The sequence below is a fragment of the Hyperolius riggenbachi genome, chromosome 2 (assembly GCF_040937935.1).
Source record: "Hyperolius riggenbachi isolate aHypRig1 chromosome 2, aHypRig1.pri, whole genome shotgun sequence".
NCBI lineage: Eukaryota > Metazoa > Chordata > Amphibia > Anura > Hyperoliidae > Hyperolius > Hyperolius riggenbachi.
Window position 1 is genome coordinate 486,890,130 of NC_090647.1, and position 23,263 is coordinate 486,913,392.

A 23,263-nucleotide genomic window follows, 5' to 3' on the forward strand; every position below is an offset into this window, starting at 1 on the left:
TTTATTTTCCCTAGCCAGGGAGGAAAGTTCATTAGTAGTTTCATAAGTCCATTTAACTCCCCTGAAAGACAATTGCATTTCATTATCTGTTAATGGCAGAATCTCATTATAGGTCTCAGTCGCTAAGGATAACGATTCTGCAGATTGGACACGTTTCTTAGAACGTTTGCGTTTTGCCTTTGACCTTGCGGTTTTTGGTGATTTATTCAAAGCTGCAGGAAAATTATCAGTTAGGGCTCGTTTCCACTAATGCGAATCCGCATGCGGGCACTGCACGCGGATTCGCATAGGCAATGTCAGTGGATGGGGCTGTTTCCACTTCTGCGGGTGCGGCAGCGTTTTTTGAAGCGGCAGAAATCTGCACGGCAGAGCCGTCAGATTTCGCGTGCAGAAGGAATGTGCACGAATCGCCGCTAATGTATCTTAATAGGGAAATCGCATGCGGGGTGACCATGCGTTTTTTGACGCGAAACCGCATGCGATTTCGCATAGGTAATAATGTTAATTTACACCAGCAGTGACATGGTTAAATTCGCATATACCTTACCTATGCGGAATCGCATGCGAAATTGCGGCAAAAATGCATGCGGAATCGCACCCGCATGCGATTTCGTCCGCGGTGGAATGCAGGCGATTCCGCACCGCACTAGTGGAAACGAGCCCTAACACTTTCTGCTTGCTGCTCATTCTTGCAAGCAATTGAAGGAGCAGCTGATTGGCCTGCTGCCAGGAACTCATTTAGAGGAAAAGGCAATGGATCTATGCGCAACCAGTTATGGATCACAAACGCTAGAAATTCCAGTGGTCTCTCTTTCAAATCGGAATGATTGAGAACATCAAATGCCCACTGGAATAATTCCCCTTTAAACAAAATATAACTTAGTTGGAGTGCCCAGGTTGAAACAGGAGTCGCTTGGAGATCAGGATTGGTCAGGAACCTGGCACATTCAGAGAAAAACTCATTTTCTGTTTCAGAGCTAAGTTCTTCAAATTTCTTAAAGGAACAGGAACCATAATTAACAGTGTCATACTTTCTGGGAATCCCCCCCACAATGGGGATTGGTAATGGGGTTTTCATAATGTAAGGCTTGGTGGTGTATTCTCCACAGTCAGCATGCAACGCATGAGCTGGCGTGGAGGAGGTACACACACTAGCACCAGGAAACAGGCTATCCCTAGTATAGTGGAGGGGAGGACTGACTCCAATAGGAGATTGTGGCGCACAGAGCCGGTGCAGATCTGACAGCCACAAACAATGCTTTCGTTATAACGTCTCAGCGCAAAGTAGCGCTGAGCGCACAAACCAGAACTGAGGAGATCAGGACAGGTAGACAGAATGAACGCTTGCTAGCAAGCGGCTACTTAGCGACAGCAAGCGTCCAAAACCAGACAGACTGGAATGAGGCAGCCAATGCGATGCGGCGATGGCGTGCCTCACAAAGACAGGACAGGATAGTCAGAAAATAGCAGGATTAAGATAGATGAACGTAACACAGATAAATATACAATAAGTATGTTTTCCTAGCGCATTACAATTACAGCTATCAATGAAACTATTTGTAACGTCTGACTAACATATGTATATATCGGCAATGAACCGATATATGACATAAGCTGGAACACTGACTTAGACTGGAGCAATACAGGGAACAGGACTCAGAAGGATTCGCTATCTCTTCGCAGAGATGAACGCAATCCACAAACGGTAACAGAACAGGATTCAGAAGGATTCGTTATCTCTTCGCAGAGATGAACGCAATCCACAAACAGTAACAGAACAGGATTCAGAAGGATTCGTTATCTCTTCGCAGAGATGAACGCAATCCACAAGCAGAACCAGGAGCAGGGTAACTACCTCAGCACGGGTGGTCACGGTACGCGCAACCTACCAAAACGTGCTGGAAGCTGACTAACTGCACACAGGATATAAACAGTTCGTGTACGTATACATCAGCGACACTGATGTATTAACGTAACACAAATACAAGGAAAATAATAAACGAGCTGGTATGCATATATATTGGCAATGAACCAATATATGATGCAAAGACCAGCAAAGTATCTTTATAACAAGAAACACGATCGGGGGCTAAAGCGACAGCAAGGCAGGCTTAAGCTGAAGCTATGAAAACCCAAGGAAACCCTGCAGGAAGCAGATCTTTATACTGAGGTCATCCAATGGGAGCAGACATGCAGATTCCCACACAGGTGAATGATAATCAGTCACAAGCTGACAGCAGGGAAAGACAGACAAAGCTATGCAGCTTGCATGGAAATAGATCAGAACTGCCTGAGCTGCAGCACTACTACTTCCAGTAATAGCTGCTGCAGCAGCGATCATTACAAAATGTTTGTGATTTTATGGGGGTAGCTATCTTTTTGGTTGAAAAGAGGTGACAGGGAGCAGGAGACACAGTTCCATCTGCCCTGTGTCCTGATCACCCCTCCCAGCTGTGCACGCTAGGCTTCAAATCATTCAAAATAAAAAAACAAATTTGCAAACAGCAGAAGGAGAACAACAACATCAGAAAACCCATCATGCTTTGCACAGCATCAGGGGAAAAAGGTCCCAGCAGATTTCTTTGATGGGGCAGAGCTTAGCTTCTGTGCAGCTAAAAATGAGTCTTGGGTAAGAAAAACAAAGTTCAGATGCTGTGAAACTGTTAAAGAAACACCAAGCCTTTTCAGTGCCGCTGAGTAGATTTTTAGTCTGGAGGTTCTCTTAAAGCAGGTGCAAGTACGGCACACACACCCATGCAGTAGCACAAAGCCGCTTGTGCACAGAGGAAAAAAATGTGCACAAGTGGCTCCATGCTACTGCGCAGGTGCGATCCATACTTCCTCCTGTGCAGTGTGGCCGCACTCGTACACGGATGGGGACGCAGCTGCGAGAACATTTTTGACAAGCCCTGATCTATATAAATAGTTTCAGGGCCAAAAAGTGCAGAACTTATAAAATATATATTTTTTTTGTTACAGCCACATTTATGACACATTGTATTTTTTTCCAGCCACCGTTCCCATTGAAAGGCACGACACAAGACAATGTGCGTGTGCTTGGAGAAGTCATCATCATGTTTGGAGGACTTTATATACTAATATGTCAGGTAGGTAAAATAGATTATCTTTACTGACTGGAAGCATTAATGAATTATCTTTGTATGTATACTTACCCTATAGTGAAAGGACCACAATATTTTTCCTTTTTAAGTACGAATATGGCTTGGCTGTCCTGTTGTGCTTACAGTACTATACAGACTTAACCTAAGTACACACATATGATAACTGTCACCTGTCAAAGATTGTGAAACAATCCCTTGGGTAAATTGTCATGGGAACAATGTACAGACACATCACTAGCCTTAAGGCTAGTGATGTGTTCTATTGCTATGGGGGGGGGGGGGGGGGCAAAACAGGCTGCTCAACAACGCAGCTTCCATTGGTCGAATTGTCGAGGGGGAATAATGTGTTTGATCCTGCTCAGGCATAGGGGATGGCTAAGGATGTGACACAACAAATTCTTAACGACTTCTGACTCCTGAACAGGATCGATCTAGCTATATTGGGTTATGAAAAGGGCATGGCCAGGACTGCCACTCATCCTTCTATGGAAAATACCCTATAACTGGGGGACTTGGTCCGCAGTATAGTCTGCCATGAAAATAACAACCTGGTGGTCATATGTCAAGAATAAAATCAAAGTACAGTATTTAGAAAGATTTTAGCATATTAACACTCAGTGTTATCGGGAATGGGGTATGAAATTCTGCACTTTCAGAAACGCCCACCGTGCTGCTTTAGTATGCGGACAGAGCAGGGGAATCTATGCACCATTATAATAAAAGGCAGCTGCCATGTTAGGATTGCCTGGTGATTTATGGGGGAGAAGAGGACAGAGCTTGTGCTCCGGGAGAGAGTGATGTAACACAATGCAGCCAAAGTGGTCCTCACCTATGTAAACCCAATGCCAACAGACAATGAGAAACAGCGGCCCAACTGAGAATATAAAATTATCACTTTTAATGCACTATGGAAACACATGGTACATACACACGCACAATTGTTGTCACCCAAAGAGAAAAGGTCAATCAGCCCACAAAATCAAGCAAATCTATGGGTACCCTCACAGAGCAAAATGGCCAATCCCTCATCCTGACTCAGCCGATCTACTGTTTCTAACCTAATATTGCTGTAATTTCTGATAGAGAATGAAACAAAGTTTGATTCAGAGTATTCCTCGCAACAATATTTATGTTCCAATACGCTGTTTACCGGTAATTCTGTTTGTCTCATCCTTCACAGATAATCTATTTTTGGAAGAGGCGCCCCTCTTTACAGATTTTAATGATGGATGGCTATTTTGAAATTCTTTTGTAAGTCTTGAACATTCATGTTTTATTGTTGTTATCTTTATTACTACATAGGAACTGCATTGACAGATGAATTTGTACAAATCAATATAATTGTACTTTAACAAAGTTTACCTTAACCACTTTGCACCCAGACCTTGTTTTCCCCTTATTGACCAGAGCAGTTTTGACACTTTAGCGGTGTCCCTTTTTAATCAGCAATAACTTCATCGGTACTCGTGCCACTTAAATTATCTATATATCGTTTTTTTCAAGACAAACTAAGCTTTCATTGGGGGTATTTGGTACAAAGTAAAATGTTCCTCTCTATGCATTTTAATGGGAAAAAGTGGGATTTTTTTTTTAAAAATGCATTGTTTCTCAATTTTGACCAATTCCTGTTTGGAAATAAAAAGTGCGATTGACATAAAAACTGTGCCGCCAGTTAAAGTCGCCCCAGTATAGATATCCAGACGTGTCCCCAGTATCACCGCCTCCCCCAGTATAGTCAGATGTGTCCCCAATATCAGCCCCCCTAGCATAGCCACATGTGTCCCCTGCGTTTGACAACCCCAGAATAGATTGACAGATGCACCCCCAGGAATAGTGCCCCTCTTTATAGCCATATGTGTCCCCGGATAAGGATTAACCCCATTATGGCCAGATGTACCCCCAGGATTAGTGCTGCCCCCCCATTATAGCCAAATGTGCCCCCAGTATATGATTACTGCCCCCCCCCCAGTTGCCCAGATGCACCAAATTAGTAAATCCCCCCCTCCCCTTAGTCAATTACATGCCCCCAACAAATATGTAACACCCCCCTTTATTTATCCTACCCCACCCCCCAGTATCGATAGCCAGATGCTCCCCCCCCCCCTCATGAGGCAGCCCCCTCCGTGCAGAAATCCTAAAAAAAATCATCCAGCAAGCAGCCTCACTCACCTACCTTGTTCCTGCGACTGTCCTGCAGCCCGATCCTCTGTTCTCCGCTCTGCAGTCAGCCGCATATTGCCGGTAACCCGGGTCCCGGCTTGATGACGTCATCAAGCCGGGACCCGGGTCACCGGCAATACTCGGCTGAATGCAGAGCGGTGATCGGAGGATCAGGCTTCAGGATCATCGCAGGAACGAGGTAGGTGAGTGAGGCTCCTTGCTGGATGATTTTTTTTTTAACTATTTGTGCGCCGAAGGGGACAGATGAAGGATCGCTGCAGTTCACTACCGCAGCGATCATTCATGGGAGGGGGGTGGACTAATTGGCCAAAAGGGAACATGTTCCCTTCCACCAATTAGTAAGGCAGCTGACAGTGCCGGAGGGTGCGCTCGGAAGCGCACCCAACCGTGCACAGCAGGGCTGCAGCCAGGTCAGTATATCTACGTCGCTGTGGCTTGGAGGGTGCCACAGCTGACGTAGATATACTGTAGTGGTGGGGAAAGTGGTTAAAGGGAATCTGAACTGAGTAAAATTATTTAAAATAAACACATGATGTACCTGCAAATTAATATTACATACCTACCTTACCATCAGTTCCTCTCAAAAGCTCACCATTTTCTTCCAACAACGATTCCTTCCAGTTCTGACAATATTTTACCAGAACTGAAATATATCAGTTGCTGTTAGTTATATATCAGTTGCTGTCAGTAATAGCTGAAAGCACAACTGATGAGCAAGGTAATGTCCATGTTTCCCTATGGCTCAAGTGGGCTATATTACAGTTTAACATTGTGCGGACCCGGTAGCTGTTACAGAGTCATTGCCATTTTTAAAATGGAGAACAGAGAATTCCCTCAATCACAGGGGACAAATGGGATGCAGGAGAGGAAAAGAGCTTGATGAATAGACTACACAGGAGTTAAGTATGACCTGCGTATATTTACTTTTACTTTTACTTTTCAGTTTAGGTTTGCTTTAAGTTTATGATAAGGGAACTTAAGGTTTGCTGGTTCACAGCTGCATTGCCTTTCCTGTAAAACAGGAATGCAATGGCTTGAAAAAGTCGCACTGCACTTTTTGCAGCTCTTGAAAAGTATGCGCAACTGCAACTGTTAAAGCACGCTATAGTCTGTTGGATCGCATTGCACCAGATGCACTTTAATGTGTAACTTTATGAATCACCACTTTATTTTCCATAACCTACAGCATTGTGTTCCTCCTCCCAGCTTCCTGCAGGCCCTCATCCTCCTGATCAGCGGCATTCTCTACCTGGCTGGATGTGAAACCTATGTGGCTCTGTTGGTCTTCTCTCTGGTGATTGGATGGGTGAATATGCTCTATTACACCCGTGGATTCCAGCAGACCGGAATATATAGTGTGATGATTCAGAAGGTCAGTCCCTCTACAGCTTTCTTCTGATGCACTTTCTGCAGACCACACACTATTAGATATTTTTCATAGTGTGATATTCTGGGGGAAGTTCTGGTGTGTAGCTCATATTGGTAGCGGAGATCAAAGCACATGGGCCACAATATACCAGCCAGTAAGTCTTTTTAGGGTTAAAATAAAGCAATATCGGCTTTATTGTCAAATAATGTCCAAACAGTATAAAAATCCACCACACTGGATATTCAACAGGGTTGTAGTCACACACCAGTTATACAGCCTTCTGTATCTGTTCCAACTCTAGTTCAGGCGTCTTGCCCTCGGCAGCCACACTGGCTTGTGAGTGACACCCTGCCACAGGCCTAATGGCAGTCCTGGGCCACTCACTTATCCAGGCTTCTCCTGGATTCCCGGTACTGGAGTCCAACTCCGTCCAGCACCTCAAACACCTTTTCTGCTACACCCAGACTTTGCAGACTCTCTCTGCAAAGTACCAGGCTTGTCAGCATATCTGCTACAATAGGCCTGGCAGCCCTCTTGGCTGCACAGCCATTTGGGAGCTCCTTGCTCCACACACAGCCCACTGCATACTTAGAGATGCAACTACTTAAGCAATTCATGCAGGTGAGCCCATTAACCCCATCTCTACCAGACTCAGGTCTGGACTTGGAGGAGTGGTGTGCAAGGCCCATCCTTCTCCCAATACGTACCAGTGCTGGATCCCAAACGAATCTGCAGGATAGCGTTGTTGCTAACGTGCAACAACTAACACTATCCAGGACCTTTTCATCCAAATCCATACCAGAAACCAGGGCCGGAGCTACCATAGGAAAAAATGGACAATTGCCCCAGGGCCCCAGAGCCTGTCGGGGCCCCCAAGGTGTCCCTCCCCATCTTAATTGTTGCTTCCTAGGGACTCTGCGGAGTCTGTTAAGTTGGGAGGTAATTGGGGGAGGGTCAGCAGCCAGCTCAGGGGCCCAGGAGGAAAATTTGGCTGCAACAAAGGGCTTCTAATGACGCTTTTTGGTCCGGGGATGTCTGTTGGGTGGCCCCCAGACTAATTTTGCTCTAGGGCCCAATTGTTACTTGAACCGGCCCTGCCAGAAACTAGCAGACATCTGCTCTGACCATCACAATAGATTAGAAGTTTACATTCAACATAAACCTAAAATCTAAGGAAAATCTATTACAGTATAATCTTGTTATAGTAAATTCTGTTATAGTAGAAATTTGGGATATACAGGTAGTTATGAGAATAGTAGGAGGCGCTCCGTACAAAATTGGATATATATGTGTATGCTTTTATGCTGCTTCAACAATCAGCTCCGTTGCTGTGGTAAGGGTAGATCCTCTTCACCTTTATATAGACATTCATGGAATAAGACTTATGCTGTTGTATGCTTGCATGCACTCCCATCCACCTCCAGAGATGTGCTCCTTTGCTTTGCAGTCCTATCGTGCAAATATGCACTCAAAAAAGGAAGCAGGGAGACATTTCTCTCAGTGGAAGTAAAACCAATCTTTTTATTGAACACAACACAATAGGTACAAATCAGAACACTCACATCAGGAGGGTCCCATGCCTCAATAGGACCCTCTCCTGGAAACCTCGCTTCCCACCCTTGTGGTACTCTGAGCCAGAAAACCGATCAGTGGTGCCCGACCCGCTCTCGTCCCGACTAGTTTCGGCCTTGCGCCGTCATCAGGAGATACAAGAGCGAGCGGGCTAGGGCACAAATATATAAGAAAAACATAATTACCTCTCTCCAACTTGCCTGCTGTCACCTCCCGGGCGCCAATCGCATTACAAGCTACTTCCCGGGGCCGGCCATACTGGATCCGGTGACGTCAGCTGCGCTCCGTATGCGCTCCATCGATGTAAATAACCAGGTAGTCCTCGGTTTACGAACGCCCGACTTACGAACGACCCGCCGATACGAACGCCGCGACCATAGCTCCACCCCGTTGCAATGATGTCACGCCGCTGGGGACTACCTCTCTGCACTGTTTTAAATGCACAGTAAGCGCAGCGGAAGGTAGATAGGGGACATCTCACCTGATCCTCGGCGGTAGAAGGTCCCATCGTGGTGCCCGGAAGCTGTGCGGCCCGTCCTCTCGCTCCGTCCACTGTTCCCCGGCGGCTTCTTATGCGTCGCATAATGACGCAATCAGGAAAAGTCTCCTAGTGGCGGCTCTTCCTAATTGCGTCATTATGCGACGCATGTGAAGCCGACAGCGGGATCAGTGGACGGAGTGAGAGGACGGGCTGCGCAGCTTCCGGGCACCACGATGGGACCTTCTACCACCGAGGATCAGGTGAGATTTCTTCTATCTACCTTCCGCTGCGCTTACTCTGCATTTAAAACGGGTGTCCCGACTTAAGGACAGATTCAGGTTAAAAACGAGCGGACAGTCCCTATCTCGTTCGTTAACCGAGGACTACTTGTCTACTACATGTCCAAGCCTGGCAAAGCACCATATACAGTATGGGAGTAACGCCTGGTATAGTAAACCTGGATATAATATAACTTCTCTTATAGTAAACCTGTTTTTTGGCCTCTGTGGTATTCTGTCTCCAGGCTGTAGTGAAAAGTGGACAGGCGCATGTGTCATATGTCAGTCAGAGACCCATGAGCTGTGGTCAGTGGGCGGGTTGGCAATCACATGTAGCCAGCTCGCTATCTGCACACTATTCTGAGCCTGTGTAGATCTCCCCAAAAGCACCAGCAGTGGGAGACCTAAGCTTCCTGTGTATTACTGAGGGAATTGCCTGTCATCTGTGACTTGCTTGTGTATGGCTACAATGCTACAGTATCATCCAGATTGCACAGACACGTGGATAGAGGAATACACTGTAAGTACTGGACATGCATTATCTGTTGAGACCTACTCTTCCTGTGCAAGCTGTTGCATGATTATTCCATGCATATCCCTGCATATTGAGCACTGTACATTTTGATCTAGCTTGGATACTGTCTGTGCATCTCTTGCTGAAGCATTGAAAAGAAAAAATTACTCCCAATAATTCATGGAATTAAGATACAGTATTATAGAATACTTTATGTGCTTGAGTATGACAATTTCTGGTATAGTAAACTTCTGATATAGTGAACTACTTGGCATACTATAAAGGCAATGCAACATAGACACAATAAAAATATGTAAAGCTGCTCCACCCACAATATTACAGCATATATTATCCACCACATAAACTAAGCACAGGTTTTTTTTTTATGAACAGTTCATTTGTTGTTTTATTCTTCAATCAAAAGAGTGTCTTCAAAATTGCGGACAAGACGTATGGGTACACTTTCAGAGTTCCAAATCACATAAAAGACTGCTTGACACGTGTTTCACGGCAAAAAGCCGCTTCCTCAGAGGCACACTGTATACAATCATCAGACGTGGACCAAAAGTTGTGTAGCCGCAATCTGTGTACTGTGAAGAAAAAACACTCAGCGACGGTTCCAAAATGCACAGTGCCACAATGGACTAGCCACACTTCCAGCTAGTCCATTGTTGCACTGGAAACTTCCCTTTTGAATGTGTAAGATTTTTTCTGAATCCTACCTTTCAAATTACTGACCCGTCCCCGTCAGCTCTCCAATTCGCTTATATTCTATTGCAAGGAGATCTGTTTGTGTGGGCTTATGAGATATTGAAAAGCAATTCCTGGAATGATAATCTTTATCAGTTTCTTACATTGTTTTTTTCCCACTGGTTTAAACTGCCTGGGTTACCACCCATTTTTGATGAGTATGTATCTGCTAATCAGTCTGCTGTTCTATCCCTTCCATGCAAAACCATTCAGTGTGATAATAAATGCAGTAACAGCTCCCTTGTATCCAGACAGCAGCCACTTATAGCAACTACAAATAAAGAAATTATTTCTGTCAAGTCTGAAAAGTGGAACACACTTGAATGTGATGAATCCAGAGAGATTTCTCAGTCTCAGGTTTTATTACCTCAAGCAAAAGCATATGTGGATCCTATTATAGGCAGAATTATACATTATATTAAAGCTATAAGAAAGTCCATGCTTGTTTCTGATCCCAACCCGTATGAGTGTTTCTTTGATACAGGGTTGTTTGAGCCTCCATTCGCTCCGTGGGAGATCGGGGCTTTGATTGAGGAGTTTGAGTTTGATTGGAAGGCGTTTTGCGATTTTTACATTGCAAAAAGCGAAGTGATTCTTAATGCTTGTATTGATTCTGTGTACTCTTTGATTGAATCTGAGGAATGTGACTAATGTTTTGTGGATCCGGTGATTTGTGTGTGGCAGACGATTTTGGATGAATTGCACACACACCAACCAAATGACTTCAATAAAGAGACACCGTTGTCAGATGATAGTTCCTGCCTTTCTGGGGTAAAGCAAGTGAGTTTACACACTGTGTGATCTGATGCCTGTTTCTCAGATGTGCCTGCAGATTGCGAACGGCGTGAGTGTGTCAGTTTTGTCAAAGAGATGTGGGATAATGGGATCCCTTGTCGTTTAAAAACAGATCTTTTTCTCCCAGTGATTCTTTAAGATCTTCCATCTATGATCCTGCTATGGGAAAAGTTCCTAAACTATGCAACCTCAAGAGTAATGTTATTATGACTAATAAAAATCCTCATGTTGTTGTCGCAACTTCTTCTGCAAATAAATCTATGCCTCACTTTGTTCACACCGGTGAAAGTACATTGCCTGATGAAAATGGTTCCCGTGTTCCTGTTCTGAACCCTTTACAGTCTGGTCAACAGATTGCGGAGGCTTGCGCTTTAGAAGCGTCAGTTTCACAACCTAAAGCAATCTTGGATTCGCAAATTTTGCGTTCTGTCTCCTCGGATTCGACATTGTTAGCCGAGTCTAGGGGTGAGACAGCGCTTTGGTTTTGCGAATCTGATACTGAGGAAAGTAAGGTTTTCCACCCTGTACTCTGGATGAGTCAATTTTGCCTTGCAATGAACCTCCTGCATGGAGCCCAGAGGCTTCTCTAGGTATTGCAGCTAATTGCATCTCTTGTTCTTCCATTTCAGAATTGCAGTCTGGTTTGACTGCTATGAAGGATTCTGCCTGCAGTGAAACAAGACTCAGGGGCTCAGAGTTAGTTTCACTAGATATTCCTGTGCATCCTGTTCTTGATGATGAAATTCAGTCTCAGCATATGGTAGAACCATTCCTGGGACATCTGCCCTGTCTGCAGAAGGTATTTGATGTTCAGCCCTGTAACATGGATAGTTCAGAATCCTTGTCAGAAAACTTGAGAAATGATACTTCTGAGGTCTTGTTTGATGTTTTGGAGGTTTACAAGTTCCTCCCAAAGGGTGCAGAACTTTTAGGAGATGCCTCCTGCCCCCCAGATCCATCTGAGGTTGTGCCCACTTCAGTAGGCATTGCTATTATACTGACTACCTTTGCAGCTCTTGTGGAGCTTCAGTCATGCGTAATCAATGATGAGTTTTGGTTAGATACAATTATAGTCACAGAAACTTCCAAGTCTTCTTTTGAAAGACCAGTACCTGTGACCACTACTCATGATGATTTTCTGCCCGGTCCTGGTTTTGGTCTTGTCGTGTCGGACTCTGAGGTTGGCAGTTCCCCGACATGTCCTGAGGTTTCTCTTGTGCTAGTGTACCCCGATGTGCTCTGTGACCCAGAAAGTCCAAGTGTGCCTCGGTTACCAGCATGCTCAGATGCTTCCTCGGTGGAGACATGTTCTGATATTGCCTGCCTGCCTGCATGCCCAGAAGTGGTCCCTGAAAGCCCTGATCTTGATGGTTGTCCTGGTAATCTTGAATCCGGAATTGTCATAGGTTCCATATGGGTTTTTGATAGTTCTCCATGTGAGCCTGGTGAACATTCTGGCCTCTTGGGATCTCTGCGGAGCTTCAAAGTGTTCCCGGAGATTCCGGGAGAAATTTTGCTAGGTACCCTGGATGGGATCAACAGTGGCTTTTGTGTTGAAAGGGACACTTCGAATAGGTATTGTGGCAAGTTTGGTATTTTTGGACGGTCCCTGGAAGGTGGTGGGTATTGCTTGAAGGGTGTAGATGGGTTCTTCTCTGGCATTCACAGTTCTGATGGGTGTTATGCTGAGACTTGTAGTACTGACGGGCATGTTTCGGTGGCTTCTGCTTCCGACGAGGTCGGTTTCGGGAGGATTGGGCCTTGTCGGGCTGACCCAACCTTCATGAGTCTTCAGTTAGATTTTTTTGGAAATGTCAGTTTTGAGAGACGTCTAGAAGCTGTCCCTAGAGGATGGGGGTACTGTAATGATCTGCTCAGCTGTCTGCACAGGCAGACAGCTGTTTGTCCATTCTTTAGGTCTGAGTGTTGCAGGTCTCTGGAAAAGAGACCTGTCTACGCTTTGCAAGTTTCAGAGTTGCTCTGCTGAGGAATTTGCATACACTTGTCATGCAAATTGCCTAGCTGCCTCCTCTGATGGCTTGCAGTATAAATACCATTTTCTCCCAGAATCCCTTGCTGGTCATGATGGTTTGTTCCTGCTAAACTCTCCTGGAGTGTCAGCCTTGCTATTGTTTGCTAAAGATTATCTTAGAGTATTCCTTGGGACTGCACTAGGCATCCCTTCTAGTGCAGTCAGGTTGTATTATCTGTATTGCCTTGTTCTGTCTCTCTGTCTCGATTGTCTTGTCGCCAGCGGCGGTCGACAAGAAATCGTTCTGTCTGTCTGGGAGTGTAGGCCAGAGCTGCGGTTGCTACTGGCTGCTCCATCTGTCTGGATTGCATTCGCCCTAGTGGTAGTGGCAGTGCTTTCTTCTGTATTCTGCCTTAGGGGTGCTAACCAGAGCAGCAGTTGCTACTGGTAGCCCCATCTGTTTGTCTGTTTGGATCGCATCCGCTCTAGCGGTAGCACTAGCAGTGGTGGTTCCTTCTGTATTCTGCCTTAGGGGTGCTAGCCAGAGCAGCGGTTGCTACTGGTAGCCCCATCTGTCTGTCTTGTCTGGTTCGAACGCTTGCTGTAGGCTCGGTGAAGTAACCGTTTAGCAAGCATTCGAGTTCTCTATTTCATGTTTGTGTTTCATTGGTTAGTTAGGGTGGCACGCTTATCACTGGGCGCCTAACGTGCGGTGATTGTGTCGTAAACGCGTTCGCTGTTGCGAATGAGTGCGGTGTTCGCGTTTAGCTAGCGTTTGTTATTTTCCTTGATGTTCTGATTGTTCTTGCTTGCTGTGCCTTTTGCTACTCTCGTGTTCTGTCCTGCTCGGTCTTGTGTCTGTTGGCAATCGCCAGTCTTGCGATTGCGTTCGTACTTTGGTTCTGCTGATGTGTGTTCAGCGTTGCTGGGTGTGACTAGATTGGTGGACACACATTCATTCTGTCTCTGTGCTCTTTCTCTACACTTGTGCTCTGTCTAGTTCGGTCTTGTGTCACTATTGGCAATCGCTACTCTTGCGATTGCGTTCCCACTTCGTTTCCGTTGTTGTGTGTTCACCGTCGCTGGGTGGCGACTAGATTGGTGGACACACATTCATTCTGTCTCTATGCTCTCTCTCTTTTAGGGCTATCCAGCCCTGCATTGCTTCAACCCGTACAATTCCCATCTGTCATCTGTGGCTGTGCAGAGGCTGTGTTCGTCTGCACTCCACAGCTCCATCTGCCGGTGGGAATCTCCCTCTACAGGTGCATAGCACCATAGCTGGGTTCTCTCAAATTACACGCTTGTGGAGGATTTCCGTAGTGTCAGAGCGCGTCCTGTGTGCTGACGACGGAAATAGTTCCGCATTCGTTACAGTTATACAGTGTGCCTCTGAGGAAGCGGCTTTTTGGAAGTGAAACCCGTGTCAAGCAGTCTTTTATGTGATTTGGAACTCTGAAAGTGTACTCATATGTCTTGTCCGCAATTTTGAAGACACTCTTTTGATTGAAGAATAAAACAACAAATGAACTGTTCATAAAAAAACAGTGCTTGGTTTATGTGGTGGATAATTACTATAAAGGTATTATACTGTAGAAAATAAGATGCATATTGATATTCATTCCATGACCAATTTCTTTTAGCTTTGTACAATGAAGGCAGATGTAGCTCTTACTTACATCACTGTTTATTTGGGCAGGAGCCACATCACAAATAAAGATCAGGTTTCTTGATAGGTAAACAGAATCCATAGTAACGAATGTTGGTAATATATCTATTGTAGGAAACTGGTCCATATACTACAGTGCTGATTTCATCTTCACACAGATGATAAGCGATGCAGTCAAGCCAAGGGTTTAAAACAAGGCTACACCAGCCAGGAGAATAACTGAAAATTATATGGCTTGCCAACATAAGGTTGATGACCCGCCCCCAACATTGATGACATTTATGGCTACATGGCCCATCTGCTAGGAATTATATAACGTGTGGCCACCATGATGGCTCCCAAAAAAGTGGCCACCATGACTCAGCCCACCTGTAACAAGTGTGGTCAAAACTGCACCTGATCTAAAAGGATGGGCCCTGCATTTGCAGGAAGGAGGATAAAAAGTTGGAGAGCTTTTCTCATTAGGAAGATCTCTGTGCCTAAACCACTGAAGACAGCCAAAATCCATTAGCTTTCTGAACATGTACAAATACTCTCCACACTGAATTTTCTGTTGCGTTTATTATGTATTTCACAATGTTTACTATTATTTTATCTTTTCATACGGACATATAGTACTTTCTTTCTAAAATATTAGCATTTCGATAATGCAGTTCCCTCCAGGGGTGCAGCCAACCTCTGTGCTGGAAATTGCAATGAATGAATGATAATGGTTCTGAATGTTTCAGCTCTAGTAGCTATTCAAGTCATGAAGGCTCTTGTGTTTTATCCTTACTTTGCCTTAAAGAAGTCCAGGCACTATGACTCACGTAACAAGATAAAAAACGTTATGGAAGTATATTGTATTTTTGATCAGAGCCTCATTTTAAAAAGTACTAACCACAATTCATAATACACTCCATAACCCTTTAGGCTCCTTTTACACTAGGAGATTTACTCTGTAACTTAGGCAAAGGCTGAATTGCCTTGGCCTCTGCTTAGCAATCTGGTACTGAGGATCCCTTCGTGATGCATGGGGGCCACCGTACCTATGCTAGATTCTCAGCAGAGTCAGCTCTGACTGACCACATCGGCTGAGAACCATCTAAAGTGTGTATGAAGCTGAAGCCTTAGACCGGATAACAGAAAAGCCCCTGGACACCCACTGCACCCTACATGCCTAAATTGGTTTGTGGCTGATCTGATTCTGGTCCTAGTAACAACAATTCACAAATATGTGAACAAATATGTAGGTAATGATTTTAGAAATGTCTATGGGCAATGTTGGGTTGTTTGCAGTTAGGCAGGGGAAGCTGTTATACCAGTGAAGCAGGGTAATCCCTTCTTCTGAAATAGGGATGGTCGTAGTCAGCCAACTTTGCTACGCTGGAACTACGTGTAGTTTTACGCAATTACGCTTCACCAAACTACGGCTTCGAAATCAAATATTCGCTTCATATGCATTTCGTACACTACGTGTTAAAATATGCAATTACGCGTAGTGCGAAGCGTATTGTATGCGGATGCTTATGCCCGTATGCAGAAAATTTTACGCATTAGTTCGTAACGGCTTACAACGGGAACTCTTCTATGCGTACATTCCTCTTTCCAATGCGTCATTTTGTAAGCATACAATCGCACGTGTAAAATTAGACGCGAGTAACGCATTCGTAGTTCACTACGCAATACACACGTTAACTACGCATAGTCGGCATAAGCGACGCGTAGCGGTACTTCAATACGCGTACATTCGTAAGCGTAGTTTGGAAACTTCACCTACGAACTATGATGCGTAGATGCGGACTACGATGCGTAAATTCGCACTGGCGTAGTTTCTGCTCATCCTTGTTCTGAAACACTACTGAAGCAGCCAACATGGATAATTGTCATAAAAGACAGTATACGGTAGCCCAGCATTCTTGGTGGACAATAGAGAGACTTATGGTGAAGAGATGGTCTGTTAGCAGCTTAGAGAGTCTCTCCTCCTAGATGGCATTACCTTAAAGAGACACCGAAGCGAAAAAAATATGATATAATGAATTGGTTGTGTAGTACGGATAATTACTAGAACATTAGTAGCAAAGAAAATATTCCTATATTTTTATGGATACATAACAATGGCTTTCTTGCTTGCCTGAACTGCCTGAAGTGAAAGCTGGCACAAAGTGCAAAGGTATATTCTGAAACTTTACCATTCATTATTTTGCGTGTGGTAAGATTCGGATCCATGTAGTACGGTTCTGATCCAGTGTGGTATGGTTCTGATCTAGTTCTGTAACATGCCTGAAGAAGAAACAAAGTTTCAAGCTTTCAAAGAACTCTTGTACAGTTAGTCATCTAAACAACTTTTGTTGTTATGTCTTCCCATTCATGCATTGTAATCTAGCACAAGGTTTGGCTGCCCCCTGGTGGAAACTTATATGAAAAGCTAACATGGTAGAAGACAAGTATTGTCAATCTTTTAGTACTTTTTGAACAATAGAAACTGCTTCCATAGGCATGTCGCTTTCATGCAGACATATCTCTTGATGTAATCATTTTCATTCTGCAGCCGCCGGTGTCTCCTAATCAGTGACCAGAGTTTTTTTGTCAATTAAGTCAAAAACTTGCAGGCAGGGAGAGGCAGATGTCTTTCATCTGCTGTACCCCTGTTTCCGCCAACTCTGCGCCTCATTTTTTTTCACAGCTGGCCCCCCTCCTGTGGGCACACTGGCCAATCGCAGCTCATTACTGCACAGCCGTGACGTGCAGCATTTGACCCGGAAGTACTAATAGGGTCGCGGCCATCTTACTCAGACTACTAATTTTTAAAGGTTTAAATTTCAACTGATGAGAGCAGCCGGGAGTGGTAAAATAGGCGCACATGGTCTACGGACAATGCCGGAAATATGGTGCCATTTTTTTTAATATAACTTTTAAAGAAGTCACAGATCTGCATTAAATATTGTAGATATCATTATTATAAGATAACAGTGACATCAATAATGAACCCAACTGAAAATTCAATGTGGAGTTTTTGTATGTTTGTATTTGTATGTGTTAAAAAATATAATGGATTTTTGCTGACTTCAGTGATTTGGGTCCAAACTTTCTAAAGGACAAAACAGTTATTCACACCACTGATCTCATCTGTGAAAATGCTACACCTGATATAACGACCAGGGCTCTTTAGGCCTTATTCTCTAAATAGCAGTAATATTACCTAGGTAACATGAGTTTGTGCTTTGTGCGCAAACCAGTGATGCTCGGACACCCCCGATCACGGAGTCGAATAAATCCGGCCACGGCTGTGTGTGACATCGGGTGCGGAGATCGTCATTCAAGGTCGCAAGTTCGAGGATATTGGCGTGGGATCATTTCTGAGGATATTGGCGTGGGAACATTTTTTTTAAAGGTACAGGTAAGTATTTCTGGTTAATTAAGAATATTAAAGTACTTTGTGGAAATGGGTTAGGGGTACTTTGTACCCCTAAACTCATTTCTCCTTGGGGAGCAGGCATCGGGGTCCTCTTCCTAATGCCACCATGAACCCCCCTCCCCAGAGAATCGTCGCCCCCACCTCTGGTGCCCCAGGAGGATTGGACAGGGCTTTGGGGGGTTAGGTGAGGAAGTCTTGCCCGTCCCTCCCCCCTGGAGCCCCCCATACCATGGACCATGCGGGCTTGAATAGCTCAGGGTGTGAAGCCCCAGTCGGCTGGGCTCCACATTCTGGCTATCCCAGCCTGCATGGGGGACAAGGGGTTAAGTATGCTTTGTAGGGGGGACCCCACGTCATTTTTTTTTAATTTCCCACCTTCTGAACATAAAAAAAAAAGTTTAAAAAAATAGAAAAAGAATATTTTTTTCCCCACTGTTTTTTTTTTTTTTTTTAACATATCCTACAAATTTCGTGTTTCTAGCATGTAAGGGGGCTTTGCTATTAACCACTAAGGTGCACCCATGTGTACAGCTAATAAGACGTACGAACCACGGGGGCATGCAGCATGGACAGCGAATGCCCCCGCTCCAACTGGAACCTGCTGGGGCTGTAAATGGGGCCTGTAGTAGCAGCACAGATGGGAGGTTAGGCTCAAGAAAGGACCACATAGTGCCAGAAGACCTTATACATTAGGGAGTTATGCATAACATTATCACCTCAAGTACACTTTAAGCAGTGAGGATCATAAAATGAAACTGAAAACTCAGTAGGCGTGTTGCAATTTAACAGGCTGTCACTAGAGGGCACCCAGACACCATGACCCTATTTTATAACTAGGATGAAACAGTAATGATCAAAAAATGTTAATATACAACAAATAGTATTAACACCACAATTGGCCTTACTAAATATTGGTCTGAAGGGTTTTGGGTTATGTGATAAGTTTATCACTACACATGTTTTGTGTGCAGCACGTAATTTATTATGCAAATATTAGAAAACAGATGACATACGTTCGATGACTTATTTAATATTTATTTTATTTATTTTATTTATGTCATCTGTTTTCATTCAATACAATAGACCAGATAATGTATCAAATGTGCAGGTTCAAGAACATTTGGGAAATAGTGATCACAACATGATAACGTTTGAGCTGGTGACTGATAGGCCACGGGGCAGCGGGACCACTAAAACTATGAACTTTAGAAAAGCAAAGTTCACTCAAATTAGGCAGGCACTAAGTTTGGTGAACTGGGATAATGTACTACAAGGGGAAGACACTGAAGGGAAATGGCAAGCTTTTAAACTTATACTCAATCAATACTGTAGTATGTATATCCCATATGGAAACAAAATGTCTAGGAATAAAAAAAGGCCTCTATGGATGAATAGAAAGGTTAAAGATAAAATGAAGAGGAAAAAGAATGCCTATACGGTCTTAAAACAGGAGGGGACAGAGGCTGCACTAAGCAATTATAAGGAGTGCAATAAAAATTGTAAAAAAGAAATTAGGCAGGCAAAGATTGAAGCTGAAAAACAAATCGCTAAGGATATCAAATCTAACCCAAAAAAGTTTTACAAGTACATTAACTCTAAAAAAAGAAAGGTTGACTGTATAGGACTCCTAAAGGATGAGGACGGGAACTCAATGGTGGATGACCAAGGTAAGGCAGAGTTATTAAATGCTTTCTTTGCTTCTGTCTTCACAAAAGAAACAGCACTGTTGCAAACTACAGAGGCGGAAGAGTCTCAATCTTCTAACTGTAATATTAAATACTTAACGCAGGAAGAAGTGAAGGCAAGACTAAATAAATTAAAAATAGACAAGGCACCTGGCCCGGATGGCATGCATCCTCGGGTCCTAAGGGAATTAAGTTCAGTTATAGATAAACCCCTTTATCTTATCTTTTGTGACTCTCTTGCAACTGGCAGAGTCCCAGTGGATTGGCGTACAGCCCACGTTTTCCCATTATTTAAGAAGGGCAAAAAATCTGATCCAGGAAATTATAGACCTGTAAGTTTAACATCAGTTGTATGCAAACTATTTGAGGGGTTACTAAGAGATACTATACATGACTTCATAGTAGAAAATAATCTTATTTCTCAGCATCAGCATGGGTTTACTAAAGACAGGTCCTGTTTGACTAACATGCTCAGCTTTTATGAGGTAGTGAATGCTAATATGGATATTGGGAATGCTGTAGATGTGATATACTTGGACTTTGCAAAGGCCTTCGACACTGTTCCCCAAAAGTGCAAAAGTTGAGGATGCAAGGACTGGGGAAGAGTCTGTGTTCATGGATAGGGAACTGGCTAATGGACAGAAAACAAAGAGTTGTGGTCAATGGATCATATTCAAAATGGGAGACTGTTAGCAGTGGGGTCCCACAGGGGTCTGTTCTGGGTCCAGTGCTCTTCAATTTATTTATTAATGACCTAGTAGATGCAGTAGCGAGCAATGTTGCTATTTTTGCAGATGATACAAAATTGTGCAGAATCATTAACTCTCAGGAAGATAGTGTCATATTGCAACAGGATCTGGATAGGATGGCTATATGGGCACATACATGGCAGATGAAATTCAATGTTGACAAATGTAAGGTCATGCATTTTGGACGTACTAATGGTCTAGCACCATACAAAATAAATGGGATACAGTTGGGGACATCAAACTTGGAGAAGGACTTAGGAGTACTCATTGACAACAAGTTAAATAATCGTACTCAATGCCAAGCAGCTGCAGCTAAAGCTAACAAAATTTTGGGATGCATTAAAAGGGAAATAAAAACTCGAGATGCTAGCATAATATTGCCCCTGTTTAACTCTCTAGTAAGGCCACATCTGGAATATGGAATTCAGTTCTGGGCACCACATTACAAAAAAGATATTGCAGTTTTAGAGCAGGTGCAGAGACGAGCAACAAAATCGATGCGTGGGATGGAAGGTCTCACTTATCGAGAAAGGTTAGATAAACTGGGTTTATTTAGTCTAGAGAAAAGACGCCTTAGAGGGGATCTAATTAACATGTATAAATACATCAGAGGGCAATATAATACCTTGGCGGATGAGCTTTTTGTCCCTAGGCCTTCTCAAAGGACTAGAGGACATGATCTGCGCATGGAGGAAAAATGTTTTAGCCATTTATTTAGGAAAGGGTTCTTTACAGTAAGAGTGATTAAGATGTGGAATGCATTGCCACAGGAAGTCGTTATGGCAAACTCTATACCTGCATTTAAAGGGGGCTTAGATGCTTTCCTTGCGTTGAAAGACATCCATGGCTACAATTACTAGGTAATGCCTAATGATGTTGATCCAGGGATTTTATCTGATTGCCATCTGGAGTCGGGAAGGAATTTTTCCCTTTAGGGGCTAATTGGACCATGCCTTGTAAGGGTTTTTTCGCCTTCCTCTGGATCAACAGGGATATGTGAGGGAGCAGGCTGGTGTTGTACTTTATACTGGTTGAACTCGATGGACGTATGTCTTTTTTCAACCAAAATAACTATGTAACTATGTAACTTAAGAATAGAATGGTACGTCAGAAGCAGAGAACATGTGACACCTTTAGATGGAGACCTCTTTGGTTTATTCTTGCAGTAAAGATACATGCAGTCAATGTAAAAAATGTTTACATTAACCCAGAAATATAAGCAATAATTAAGCTCAGATAGAACTGGCAAAAGTATGGAAATTAAAGATAAGCCGACACAAGATTGTAAATTACTATTATATGGTATTACTATTAATGATCTGCTCTTTACAGTTTTCAGCGTTATTTTATTTTTATTTTTTCATATATTTTAGTGCCTTACTTACAATTCTCGTGCATTGTTTCAGACATTAGCAAAGTATTGATTTTATAGCAATAACTACTAAGAGACATGATCAGCTAAAATGGAATTACTTTGCATGAACAAAGCTTTGTGTAAAAGTTTAGCTATTTAGCAACAATGATAAATGATATATTGTGACTACTATATGCAATGTTCTACTTTGTTCTTTATTTGTATTTTTCACCGAATGTTTGATGTAAAGGAAATTCTACTGGTACAATTTAACACATATGTTGTAATTGTCTACAAGTACCAATAAAAAGTTAAATTAGAAAAAAAAGTTAATATGATAATTACGGAGTACTGATAACATCTCCTTGTATTTCAGACCATCCTGCGTGACATGCTGCGCTTCCTCTTTGTCTACCTCGTTTTCCTCTTTGGCTTTGCAGCAGGTATTTATTATATATTTAGCAGTTTTGCTTATAAATAAAACATGTCATTGTCTTAAAGTGTACGTGAGATGAATAGTGTCTCAGGAATTACCTGGGGCTTCCTCCAGCCAACTTCAGGCTGTTTGGTTCCTCACCGTCTTCTTTGTCTGCTCCATTCCCCCATTGGATGGCCTGGTACTTAGGCAAACCATGGTTCATCACGGATGCGCCGTGCGCATGCCCCCGTCATCGTCCTGTGGCTGGGAGCGCTCTGAATGTGCGTGGCTTTGGCACACATGTGTGATGAATCGCAACTTTGCCAAAGAACCGGGGGTCCAGAGCGGCCTTGGGAGATGGTGGAGGGTGGCTGAAGGGGGCTGGAGGAAGCCCCTGGTAAGTATACATTTTGAGACTTTATTCATCTCAGGTTTCCAATAAAGGGAAGATCCGAGAAAAAAAAAAGTTCTTCTTAACCAGGTCTTGCTCCAGCCCCTGGCAGCTGATATGTCCATCACCGCAGCTCCGGGGACCCTGGGTCCCCTCCGTTGCAGTTGCTGACCTCGCCAGGTTGGCATCTTCTGCGCTTGTGATCCCCCTCATATGGTCTGGAGTATTCTGCAAAGCTAGCGAGGTCGGCATTTACAGCAGAGGGGACACCGGAGCTGCGGCGAGGGACATATCGGCTGCCAACGCCTGGAGAAAGCCTTGGGTAAGTAGATTTTTTTCCCCTGGGATCTTCCCTTTAAAGCAGAGTTCCCTAACCCTGTCCTCAAGGCCCACCAACTGTACATGTTTTGCAAGAAACCACACACAATCACAGGTGGAGTAATTAGTGTTGCAGCAGAGCTCATTAAAGGGAACCAGAGATGATCTAAAGAAAAGCTTTTATACATACCTGGGGCATCCTCCAGCGCCATACGCATGGATCGCTCCCACGCCGCCATCCACCGCTG

At 43.8% G+C, this 23,263-nt stretch overlaps 1 protein-coding gene across 2 annotated transcripts in view; it reads left to right on the forward strand.

Annotated features, from left to right (window-relative positions):
* The window catches only part of TRPV2 (transient receptor potential cation channel subfamily V member 2), a 137,433-nt gene that overhangs the window by 90,134 nt on the left and 24,036 nt on the right, over positions 1–23,263 (forward strand). For both annotated transcript variants that reach the window (XM_068270364.1, XM_068270363.1), the window contains exons 9-12: positions 3,012–3,107; positions 4,303–4,373; positions 6,510–6,675; positions 22,265–22,331. In XM_068270364.1, coding sequence (XP_068126465.1) covers positions 3,012–3,107; positions 4,303–4,373; positions 6,510–6,675; positions 22,265–22,331 — 400 coding nt within the window. The remainder of the gene's footprint in view (positions 1–3,011; positions 3,108–4,302; positions 4,374–6,509; positions 6,676–22,264; positions 22,332–23,263) is intronic.